The 11,073-nt window shown below is 49.4% G+C and overlaps 2 protein-coding genes and 1 long non-coding RNA gene across 3 annotated transcripts; 1 reads left to right on the top strand and 2 right to left on the bottom strand.

The window, feature by feature from the left end:
- Positions 1-1,032: 1,032 nt before the first annotated feature.
- On the bottom strand, positions 1,033-3,552 carry RPS16 (ribosomal protein S16). Its single transcript, XM_055551849.1, has 5 exons — positions 3,377-3,552; positions 3,138-3,239; positions 1,517-1,613; positions 1,368-1,415; positions 1,033-1,245 (listed from the first exon to the last, which is right to left on the bottom strand). Exons 1-5 carry the CDS (start codon positions 3,422-3,424, stop codon positions 1,100-1,102), a joined length of 441 nt encoding a protein of 146 aa, XP_055407824.1. The 5' UTR covers positions 3,425-3,552; the 3' UTR covers positions 1,033-1,099.
- A 2,311-nt stretch (positions 3,553-5,863) lies between these two features.
- On the top strand, positions 5,864-7,770 carry LOC129630857 (uncharacterized). Its single transcript, XR_008703789.1, has 3 exons — positions 5,864-5,965; positions 6,703-6,747; positions 7,731-7,770. It is a non-coding gene; the product is annotated as an uncharacterized LOC129630857 (long non-coding RNA).
- Positions 7,771-8,675: 905 nt separating this feature from the next.
- On the bottom strand, positions 8,676-10,152 carry LOC129630856 (dnaJ homolog subfamily C member 8-like). Its single transcript, XM_055551370.1, has one exon. It carries the CDS (start codon positions 10,143-10,145, stop codon positions 9,384-9,386), a length of 762 nt encoding a protein of 253 aa, XP_055407345.1. The 5' UTR covers positions 10,146-10,152; the 3' UTR covers positions 8,676-9,383.
- Positions 10,153-11,073: the final 921 nt, after the last annotated feature.

Raw genomic sequence — 11,073 nt, forward strand, 5'->3', positions numbered from 1 at the left:
TGTGACATCTTCAGGGCAGTAAAACCCGTGTCTCCTGCATTGGCAGGTGGCTTTACCAGAGCCGCCAGGGAAGCCCTCCCAAGTTCCTTGTATAAAGAAAATTTGTGAAACTACTTGATCAAGTGTGTAATGATGTTCATAAGTTTGCTCAGCAGGAAGTAGTGAGGAAGCCCACTTGGGGGCAGATCGCTGGCTGCAAAGGCTGTTACAGGACAGATGCCCTTCCCACCCCAATGATGCTCACTAGCTTCCTTTAAATATGCGGAAAGAAACTGAGGGCAACTTAATTCACAAACAACACTTTACTTCCCTATACATATACCAGCACCATCCCACAGAACTTTCTTCCATGACGGAAGTGCTCTAACATCTCCCTAGCCCAGGGGCAGCAATGAGTTCACCTACATCAGCTCTTATCATCGCATGGCAGACACAAGAGATGAACATGTCCTCAGACCTATGTATTCCCGGGCCCATAAGGTCACACTGAGCATAACTGAGACTTGCTTTAAGGAGGCCATAAGGAGTGGGGGTTACAGTCGACATCCTGAAGGATGAAACCAGTCAGGAGAAATCATGCACCCACCCACAACAGGGATTACAGACCCCTGCCCAACCTCATTACTACCTACACTACAGGCTGGCATTAAAAAATTTCCTTTCCCAACACATGCATGGATGGCCCTTAGCTGCTGACTTAAGACCTCTCCTCACTTTGTATTAAAGATTACTGATCTTACACGTTTCCCCTACTCTTCTCTGATATGCCATTAAAACAGCAAAAGGACTGAAAGAGATAAAACCCACAAGCACACTCACACAGCCAATGACCAGGCACCAAGCCCGCCTGAGCTGTGTTCACACACTGGACTCTACTGGAAGTTCAGAGAAATTTAGACCAGGTCTGGACCCACCCATCTCTCCTACCTACGTCCTAATCAGAGCGGTAGCTTCTAGAAAGGCTTCTGGGGGTGTTTCTTGCATTCCTTTTAGACAAAGACCCACCACGGAAGACCACAACATAGTTCCTGAAACCTTAAATCTCACAACATTTATTATAAAGGTGCTGTAAAGGGAAACCCTGGTCTTCATGACGGGCTTATCGGTAGGATTTCTGGTAGCGGGCACGGGCACCAGGACCTCCAAACTTCTTGGATTCGCAGCGACGGGGATCGGCTACCAGCAGGGTCCGGTCGTACTGGATGAGGATGTCTTTGATCTCCTTCTTGGAAGCCTCATCCACATCTGGGGGTGAAAGCACGGGACAAAATTTAGACACCAGCAAATGTCTTCCCACTCTTTGTGGCTACAAGTGAGCCCCTGACATGCCCCCACCCACCTGCTGGGAAGGACCCACCCTCACTCACATTTCTGGTAATAGGCCACCAAGGCTTTGGAGATGGACTGGCGGATGGCTGTGAGGAAGACACAGACAAAAAGTACATCAGCTTAATGAACACCCAGGGATGGGACCCTGCCTTCAGACCCACCTATGTGCCCAGTGTCCGGGACTCACCGTAAATCTGGGCTACGTGACCACCACCCTTCACTCGGACGCGGATGTCCACACCAGCAAATCGCTCCTTGCCCAGGAGCAGAACAGGTTCCAGTAGCTAGGGTAAAAGGAGACGTTACAGGATTTTAGATCACAACCTGCCACTGAGCCACCTCACGGAACATTCCTCCACAGCTCTCTGCAAGTAGCTCTTGCCACTGCTGGCCTCAAAGTATTAGTGGAAGAGGGTTGGGCTGTTACTCAAAGCCCCCTATACACAGCCAGCAGAGCAGGGAGATGTCTAAGACAGAAGAGTTTGTTGAAGTCAAATCGAATCCTGCCTGAGCGGTCCTCCTGTGTTTCTCTCTGGACATCAGATCACCTGTTTTTTAAACCTGATTCTTAGAATGTGGACACCTTAGCCCAATTGTAAGGAAAATCTTTGCAGCCGCTAAGCCTGTCCCACATGGTGAAAAAACCACTCCTGGGCTATGTCAGGTGCTCTCCCCTCCCTTTGCACGGCACAGATTTCCAGAAAAATTACGATGCTATAACCCTACTTTGATTTACCTACTTTAGGCTTCAGCTCACAAGTCCCCCCCACCCCTGCTCTGACCCTTCCACCCGAGTTTCAGTCACAAACCTTCTTTGGGAACCGCTACCCCAGTTCTGACTGTTTGGGAGCAGTGTTTGGTATTGGGTCCAGTCTGTGTCTCCCACTGGATTCGAAGCTCTAGGAGGGCAGGCCCTGGAACCATCCAGGTCACTGCTTTGTTGCCAGCACTCAATACAGTATGCACACACAAAGCCTTTGAGTAAACTGTCAGTGACAATAAGCCACAATACTTACGGGCTCTTCGAAGTTCTAACTAACCCTGCAATGTAAACAGTTCTTCACCTTCTCACACACACCAACAACCTCACACGGAGAATCCAATTTACCCTCACGACAGCCCTTCAAGGATCAACCTATTTCCATTTTACAGAGAAGGGAAGTTACTGCCCCAAATAACACAGCTAGAAGAGGCAGAAATCAAACTCAGACATATTTCCGGTCTGAGCCAAAGAAACTGAGGCCAATAAAACTTTATTCAGGAAAAAAAAAGAAACTGAGGCTTAAACAGGGAGGGGAGAGGAACTCCTTTCACAGCCAAGCACTACAAACTCAACTTCTGTTCTTGTAATGCTTATTGAGTAACTACAATATTCAAAACCTTATTTTAGTCACAATGTTTTGAGGGACAAAACATTGATTCCTGTCCTCAGAGTGCGCAGACTACTATAAAACGTCCCCCATTAACTTACTGCAAGTCATCAGGCCCCATAAAGTTTGGGAGCCCCCATGCCACCTCGTCCCAAATGAGTGACTTTCCAAACAACCCAGTTAAGCACCTGCTTAATCTTCAACATCCACGTTTCCACTCTCAATTCAAACTTTCATAATATCGCCTGAATCCCCAACACCCAGCTCCATCATCAAATATCCCATTTTTCTATTCCCTACTCAGCCTCTAAACGTCCCACTGTTGATACCAGACCTTTCCGTTTCCAAGATCGACGAACTCCAGGAACCCATTTATTTCAACATCTCCGTCTCCAGAGCCCTCCACTCAACCCAAACGCCCGTCTTCAATCCCAGCACCTTGTATTGCAGCGTGCGCGGTTCGATCATCTCCAGGGGTCGTCCGTTCACCTTGATGAGGCCGTTACCTCGTTTGCAGTGCGCCACGGCCGTGGCCGTCTTCTGCGGAAAGCGAGGGGGAGAGAGCGGAGCCACGTGAGCTCTGGGCCTCGGCTTCCAAGTAAACGCCAGATTCCTGCCCACAGACTTCTCTCCGACACGGGCCTCCCCTCGTCCCTACCATCGGGCGCCCGTCTCACCTTGCGTCCGAAGACTTGCACCGACTGCAGAGGGCCCTTGGACGGCATGGCTGAAGGTGCAGAGACAAGCTCCTCACCGCTCGGCGCCGCAACCGGAAAAGGAAAGCGCGGGGCCAACCTCGCCGCTTTTCAGGGTCTGCGCAGGCGCGTTGTGCTCAGCGTTGCGACGGCAGAGAGCTTTACGGCTTGTGGGCGGGACTTTGGATTGGCGGCAGAAAGGTGGGCCCGGGGAGCGGAGAGGACCGGACCTGGGAGTGGAAGGGACTGACTGCCCTGAACGGTGTCGGGGGCCGGCCCGAAAGGGCGAGTTGTTCAGTCACTCAGTCGTGTCCGACTCTTTGGGACTCCGTGGACTGCAGCCCGCCAGGCTTCCATGTCTTTCACTATCTCCCGGAGTTTGCTTAAACTCATGTTCATTGAGGCAGTGATCCCATCCAACTATCTCATCCTCTGTCTCACCCTTCTCCTGCCTTCAATCTTTCCCAGTATCCGGGTCTTCTCTAATGACCTGGCTCTTCGCATCAGGTGGCCAAAGTATTGGAGCTTCAGCTACAGCATCAGTCTTTCCAATGAATCTTCAGGCTTGATTTCCTTTAGGATTGACTGGTTTGATCTTGCTGTTCAAGGGACTCTCAAGAGTCTTCTCCAGTACCACAGTTCCAACGGATCAATTATTCAATGCTCAGCCTTCTTTATGGTTGAACTCTCACATCCCTACATGACCGGTGGAAAAACTAGCTTTGACTGTACGGACCTTTGTCGTCAAAGTGATGTCTCTGCTTCTTAATACGCTGTCTAGGCTTGTCATCGGAGAAGGCAATGGCACTCCACTCCAGTACCTGCCTGGAAAATCCCATGGACGGAGGAGCCTGGTAGGCTGCAGTCCATGGGGTCGCTACGAGTCGGCTACGACTGAGCGACTTCACTTTGACTTTTCACTTTCATGCATTGGAGAAGGAAATGGCAACCCACTCCAGTGTTCTTGCCTGGAGAATCCCAGGGACGGGGGGAGCCTGGTGGGCTGCACAGAGTCACACAGTCGGAGACGACTGAAGTGACTTAGCAGCAGCAGCAGCAGCAGGCTTGTCATAGGTTTTTTTCCAAGGAGAAAGGAGGGTGAAGACAGGCCATAATTCACATCCTCAGTTCTCATTGGCCACCGCTAGCTCTCATTTGTGTTTGGACTCTTCATTTATCTCCCTTCACTCCCATCCTCAATAGATTCTCATGCATACACACTCACCACCACCACCCCCGCCCCCCCTTTCCCACCACCAGGAGATTGCTTCAGAGTTGGCAGTCTTCCCATCTTCTAGAATTTCTCCTCAAGAATCCTGGTAGGATTCAGAATCCCCCTCCTCCTAGAACCCATCTCCTTAAAGCATCCTCCCCAGAATCCTTTTCCTCTTAGAGCCCCTTCCCCAGAACCTTTCACCAAAACTCCCTTCATTTTAGGGACTTCCCTGGTGGTCCAGTGGCCAAGACTCTGAGCTCCCAATGCAGGGGCCCAGTTTCTATCCCTGATCAAGGAACTAGATCCCACATGCCCCAATTAAGACCTGGTGCAGCCAAATAAGTAAATAAAAAAATATTAGGACTTTCTTCCTTTCAGAGTCTCCTCCCAAAATTCTCTCAGAGCCCTCATCTTAGACTCCCTCTTTGCCTAAATCTCCCTCCACTCAGGGTACCCTTACCCCTCTTTTCCCCCAGAATCTTCCTTTCCTCAGAACCCACAGTGCCTAGAATCCCCCTCCTTCAGAAGCTTTCTTTCCCATAATCCACTTTTCCCTGAACTGCTGCCCCCTCCGAACCTGTTTTCACAAAATCTTCATCCTGGGACTTCCCTGGTAGCTAAGACTCCTTGCTCCCCATGCAGGGGGCCCAGGTTCCATCCCTGGTCTTGAAACTAGAACTCACATACCGCAATTCATGCACAAAGAAGATCAAAGATCTCCATGTAACTAAGACCTGGCACAGCCAAATAAATTATTTTAAAACAAAAAAACAAACTCTTCATCCTTCTCAGAGCCCTCTCTCAAAATCTACCTTTCCCAAGAATCCCCAGTCCTCCCACCCCTATCTGAGGAACCTCAAGATAGGGTAGCCCCTTGCTCCCCACTGCTCATGATGCTTGCTCCCTTCCCAGCCAGGAGCTTCCTTTCAGGTGCAGGCGGCAGTCGGCTGCCTCAGTTTCTCTGGCAGCACTGGGTCTGGGATCCAAGGTTCAAAGGGGTGTGGTGGCTCATGGATGCCTGGAGGGCGGAACCAGAGTGAAGATTGGTGGGCGGGTCTGGGGCCAAAGGGAGGAACCTGCAGCTCAGAGTCCAGCTCCTAAAAGGTGACAGAGGGAGAGGGCAAGAGGGCGAGGGGCCGGGGAGACAGGCAGCAAGGACCCAGAAGCTGACCTGGAGGGACCCACAGACCTACAGACACACAGCACCAGAGAGAGAGGTGCACATGGAGGAGAAGGCAAAGACTGGGCCAATGGAGGAGAGGAAAACGAAGAGAGACATTGGGTCAATCAGAGATGGAGCGAGAAGTCACAAGTGACAGAGGCAGAGGCCAACGCTCAGAGAAAGAAGTCAGCAGGTACAGGCAGGCGTGAAGATTCCAAGACACTTGTGGCAGAAATAGGAGAAAGGACAGCAAAGACTCCCAAATAAGCACCTGCAGGATTCAAGCTAACTGGTGTTTTCCAGTGGGAAGACAAACAGGCCACAGAATGCACAGGCTGGACACACTCTAGACTGCCTCATGGGGCTGTCTGGGGGACAGGGGACGCTTCTGAACTCTCTGGTCTCTCCAGGATGATCCTAATAACCTTGCTGAATCTGGTATCTTGATTGGGGGAAAGGAAGGGAAGAGAGTTATCTGAACCACAACCTCCCTACTCTAGGGTCACCATCTCCCCCAGCCTCTGGGAGTACACTTCCAGGTATCTATGGACTGAGTAGAGATGGAAAGGCAGGGACGGGGCATTTCCTCTGCCCCATTCCCGTTTTCCAACTTGCTCCCTCTCTCTGTACCTCTTGTTTCCAGGAACCCAGGCTGGAACCTGAGAAAGTACGGGGGTGGGCAGGGTGTCCATGTGGCTTCTCTGGACCACCCTCCTGCTGGTGCTGCCCTTGGGAGGCCTAGGACCACCCCTCTGCCCAAGGGAGCCTTTCTACTTCCTCATTGCCATCACAAAGATGCTGGTGAGGAGGGAGGGAAGAGCCAGCAGACAGGGGCAGGCTAGTTAAGGAGTGGGGTGGGTGGCATGTTTGCGGAAGGGTCAGTCTCTCCCTCTCCAAGATCTGATTTTCCTCCCTACCCCACAATTACAGGAAAACAAAAATGATGGCAGTCTGTACACCCCAGATAATCTATTGGTGAGTATCATGTTCCCTCCTTACTGGGGTTGGACGTTTAGGGAGAATCCACTAGTCAGGACACACTGGAGGCCAGGAGGCAGGCAGGCTGGTATTCTGGCTGTCCAATTCTTGATCCACCCCAAGTCCTGACAAATGTATTTTGTTCACAGCTGTCTGTAACACCTAGTACAGTGATTGGCATATAATAGCAACAAAAGATGATAATGACTACAGTTATTATTTTAAATATATATATATTTATTTGTTTGGCTACATTGGGTCTTAGTTATGGCACCTGGAATCTTTCATTGTGGCACACGGGCTCAGTAGTTGCTTCTCAGTATGTGGGACCTTAGTTCTCAGACCAGGGATCAAACCCCCATCCTCTACATAGGAAGGTGGGTACTTAACCACTGGACCGCCAGTGAAGTCCCAATAACAGCTATTCTTACATAGTTTCTTACTTGGTGACAAGCACTGGTCTAAATGCTTTAAGTGTATTGGCCTTTTTGGAGGGGGCACGATCTTAGTTCCCTGACCAGTGATTGAACCCTGGGCCCCCAGCAGTGAAAGCGCAAGCGCGGAGTCCTAACCCTTGGACCACCAGGGAAGTCCTAAGCATATTAGCTTAATTACCTTCACACTGACCCTACAAGGTAAACAGGGCTGAGACGTACGGATGTGAAGGTTGTACACTGCACAAGGGTCCCACACCTACAAGGACAGCATTCTCATTCTGGATGTTTGTCAGTTTCCAGCACATGGCAGTAAAGTATCTTGTTCTAACAAAATCAGACCGTGGAAGCATTAAGGAAGGAAGATCTTTTTCTAACTTGCACTTCTAGTAAAGGTAGGGATTATTCAGAACTCCATTTACAGATGAGGAAACTGAGGCTTAGATTGGTGAAGGGGCTTGTTCCAGGCTACAAGTCAGAAACTGTGGGGGTGAGGACTTGGGATCAGCCCTTGCCCAGAGACACCACATCACTCTGTCTCTACAGGTGTGTCCTGCTGAGACTCTCCGATGCTTCCGGCTGGAGCTGTCTGTGATCGGGTTTGAGGAGGGCCCATCCGTGGGGATCGCTGTGTTCCGCCTACAGCGCCTACTGGATGCCCTGGGGTCCCGGCTGTGGGTGATTGATCAGGGCCCTTGTCCACCCTGCGAAGGACACCCTCAGAGACCAGTCCCTCTTTTTCTGGCCAAACTCTTGGAGTTATTACAGGGGACTTGTGCTCGGGACCTGCCCTCAGCATAAACTTCAGAGGAAGTCTCCCTGGTACTCCCAAAGAGGCCAGGTGGGGAAGGAGAGGAAACTTGATCTCCAGCCCCAGTTCCTAAACCCTAAGCCTTCTCCTTCTAGACCAGAAGACCTTACCTGTAGCCCCAAGAGCGAGGGGAAGAGGTAAGAAGGAAGAAAATAAGGCAAGATGTCAAGCCTGAAATCTCTGACCTACTGGGGCAGGAAGTTGGATAAATTACCCCACCTTACCCCATTGTTCTCCCTCTCTTTCAGATACTTCCTCCTCTCTCTGCTTCCAGGAAGGGACAATGCATGCTTGTCCTCTAACCTCATCCCCATGCCTTGAGGAGAGGAAGTCTTGTGGCTCATATCCCTGGCTACAAATAATCACTGCTTGGAGAACTTTTAAATACTGCTGGTGGCTAGGTCCTAGTCTGGAGAACTTGACAACTGGTCTCTGGTGACTCCTGAACGTCTGTATTTTAAAAGTCAACTTTGTTGAGGAATAATTTACATACAGTAAAAGGAGAAGGAAAGGCAGAGAGAAGGAAATGGCAGCCCACTCCAGTACTCTTGCCTGGAAAAATCCCATAGATGGAGGAGCCTGGTAGGCTACCGTCCCTGGGGTCACAAAGAGTCGGACACGACTGAGTGAGTTCACTTTCATTTTCTTTCACTTTCAAAAGGTACCTGTTTTTTTAAGAATTATTTATTTCTTTTTTTTTTTTTAGGGTATAAAAATTTATTACACATACAGAATATTACCACTAACAAATGCAGACAGGCGAGGACACCACGGTACGGGATGGAGCACGGCTAGCTCTTTGGAAAGTGAACAGGTCGGGTGGCTTGGAGCCTCATGTCACGCGGGTTGGCCAGTCAGATGGGAAAGCACATGCCGGACTCCAGGGACGTCGGGGCGCCCAGTGACCACTCTGGGTGCCGGCGGCCTTCCCATCTGATCTGGGGCTTCGAAGGACACCACGCCCAGAAGCAAGGAACTGAAGCGAGGGGGCTCCTAAGGTGGCCAGGCTGGCCTCTGGAGTCACGGCAACACCAGTGTCAGCGGTGTGTTTAACTGGATGATTTCCACGGACTACACACGACGCTTCTAACCATCACACTTCAGTGAAGTACAAAACATTAAGTTACAGGCTGTGGGAAGAGAAGGCAGCACCTTCCGGTCCCAGATGGTCTGGGGGGTGAGGATTGAGGGAGGTTTCTTTTTAAACCGAGCCCCTCATTTCAATGTACAAAAGAATTACTCTGATTGGTATTAAATTGTACTGAAAACAAAATGGACTAAAAAGCAAATACTACTCTATGTTGGGGTGAAAATGGGAGGAAAGAATGAGTCCTTCAAAGCAGGAGGGAGACAGTTGGGGAAGGTTCTGTGGCCGTGACCCTTGGCGGTCACTCACGCTGCTCCATTTTTACTTTTGGTGGTCTCAGGAAGGTCCGGTTTTTCTTCTCTTTCTTTCCTTTCATATTGGCTTGGAAGTTTCGCCAGCTGTCCACGCGACCATCTCGACTTTCCTCAAAATTTTTCTGCCACTCCCTTTCTCGTTTGGCTTTTTCTTGAGCTTCAATCTCTTCCTCCCGTTGTCGCTTCCTTTCATGCATCTCTTTGGCTTCTCTCTCTTTCCTTTTAATTTCCAGCTCAGCAAAGAGTTTCATTGTCTGTTTGTATACCGCTTGTTTGAACAGCTCAGGGTCATCCTCCTCCACATTTGTAGGCTTTCCTTCCTTCTTTAATTGCTTTTTTCGCTCTTTCACGGTGTGTTCCACGTATTCTTTTCCTGACTGAATTACATCCAGGGCCCTCTTCTTTTGTTCCTGATCCAGTAGCAACTTGTAAGCTTTGTCCACAGCTTCAAAAGCCTTTTGTGCTCTGTCAGCATCATCTTGATTTTTGTCAGGATGCACCAGTATGGATAACTGCTGAAACCTCTTTTTTATTCCTTCATCTGTCACTTCAGGATCTATCTGAAGAACCTCAAACGGGTTCAAATTGAAGTAGGAGGAACCAGGACGAGTCAATCTTTCAATCTGATTTTTGGATGTTAGAACTGAATCTCTCTTCTCTATTTGTTTCACCTCACTGTAGAAGGTCATAAATGCTTCCTCCGTGCTGCCTCCTCCACCCGAAGCCCCGCTCTCTCCTGGAGCCGCCATTTCCCCGGCCCCAAGAATTATTTATTTCATTGCGCTGTGTCTTAGTTGGGGCATGTGGGATCTAGTTCCCTGACCAGGAACCCTTGCTCCCTGCATTTGGAGCATGGAGTCTCAGCCACTGGACTACCAGGGAAGCCCCAAATGTACCCATTTTTAGGTGTACGTTTCAAAGGGTTCTGATGACCCCAAAGCAATTCTTTTATGCCTCTTCCCTATTAGTCTCCACCTCTAGTCCTAGAGACTGACTAATCTGATTTATTTGTATAGATTGGTTTTACCTGCTCTAGAATCTCCTATGAATGGAATAATACTGTACATACCCTAGTATCTGGCTTCTTTCACTCAGTGGATGTTTTTGATATTCATTCATGTGCGTTATCGGTGGATTGTTATCATTCCAGTGCATGTATGTGCTGCCACTTGTTTATTCCTTCTCCTCATGATAGACGTTGGGTTGTTTCCAGTTTGGGGCTACTATGCATATCTCTTATCTTCTCAACTGTTCTCATGTGCTGCCAGATGGAGAGTTGAGAACCACTGATACACCAAGAAAGAGTTTTCCACAGGGAGAAAATGATGGTTCCCTCTCTTTCCTGGAGTAAATGTCTTCCTGCAGAAGTGTCAATAGGCATTTTTATGTAGAATCCCATTCTAAAGAACTGCTGTTTAAAGGAACCAAGCTTAGGGACTTCGACGGTGGTCCAGTGGCTAAGACTCAGTGTTCCTAGTGCAAGGGGCCTGGGCTCCCTCCCTGGTCAGGGAACTAGATCCCACAAGCCTCAGCTAAGAGTGCACAGGCCAGGACTAAATATCCCACATGCTACAACAAAGATTAAGACCCCAAGTGCAGCAACTAAGAACCCCGAGGCCAAATAAATAAATACATATTTAAAGAAGAAAAAAACAAAAAAATCGGAAGCGAGCTTAT

The sequence above is a fragment of the Bubalus kerabau genome, chromosome 17 (genome assembly GCF_029407905.1).
Source record: "Bubalus kerabau isolate K-KA32 ecotype Philippines breed swamp buffalo chromosome 17, PCC_UOA_SB_1v2, whole genome shotgun sequence".
NCBI lineage: Eukaryota > Metazoa > Chordata > Mammalia > Artiodactyla > Bovidae > Bubalus > Bubalus kerabau.

What these genes read in the sequence shown, in the direction of transcription:
- RPS16 (XM_055551849.1), bottom strand. Translation starts at nt 3,424, where the DNA reads ATGCCGTCCAAGGGCCCTCTGCAGTCGGTGCAAGTCTTCGGACGCAAG. An exon ending in TCACGTAGCCCAGATTTACG is followed by an intron (nt 1,416 to 1,516) that starts GTGAGTCCCGGA and finishes TCTTCCTCACAG; the next exon opens with CCATCCGCCAGTCCATCTCC. An exon ending in GGTGGCCTATTACCAGAAAT is followed by an intron (nt 1,246 to 1,367) that starts GTGAGTGAGGGT and finishes TTTCACCCCCAG; the next exon opens with ATGTGGATGAGGCTTCCAAG.
- LOC129630856 (XM_055551370.1), bottom strand. Translation starts at nt 10,145, where the DNA reads ATGGCGGCTCCAGGAGAGAGCGGGGCTTCGGGTGGAGGAGGCAGCACG.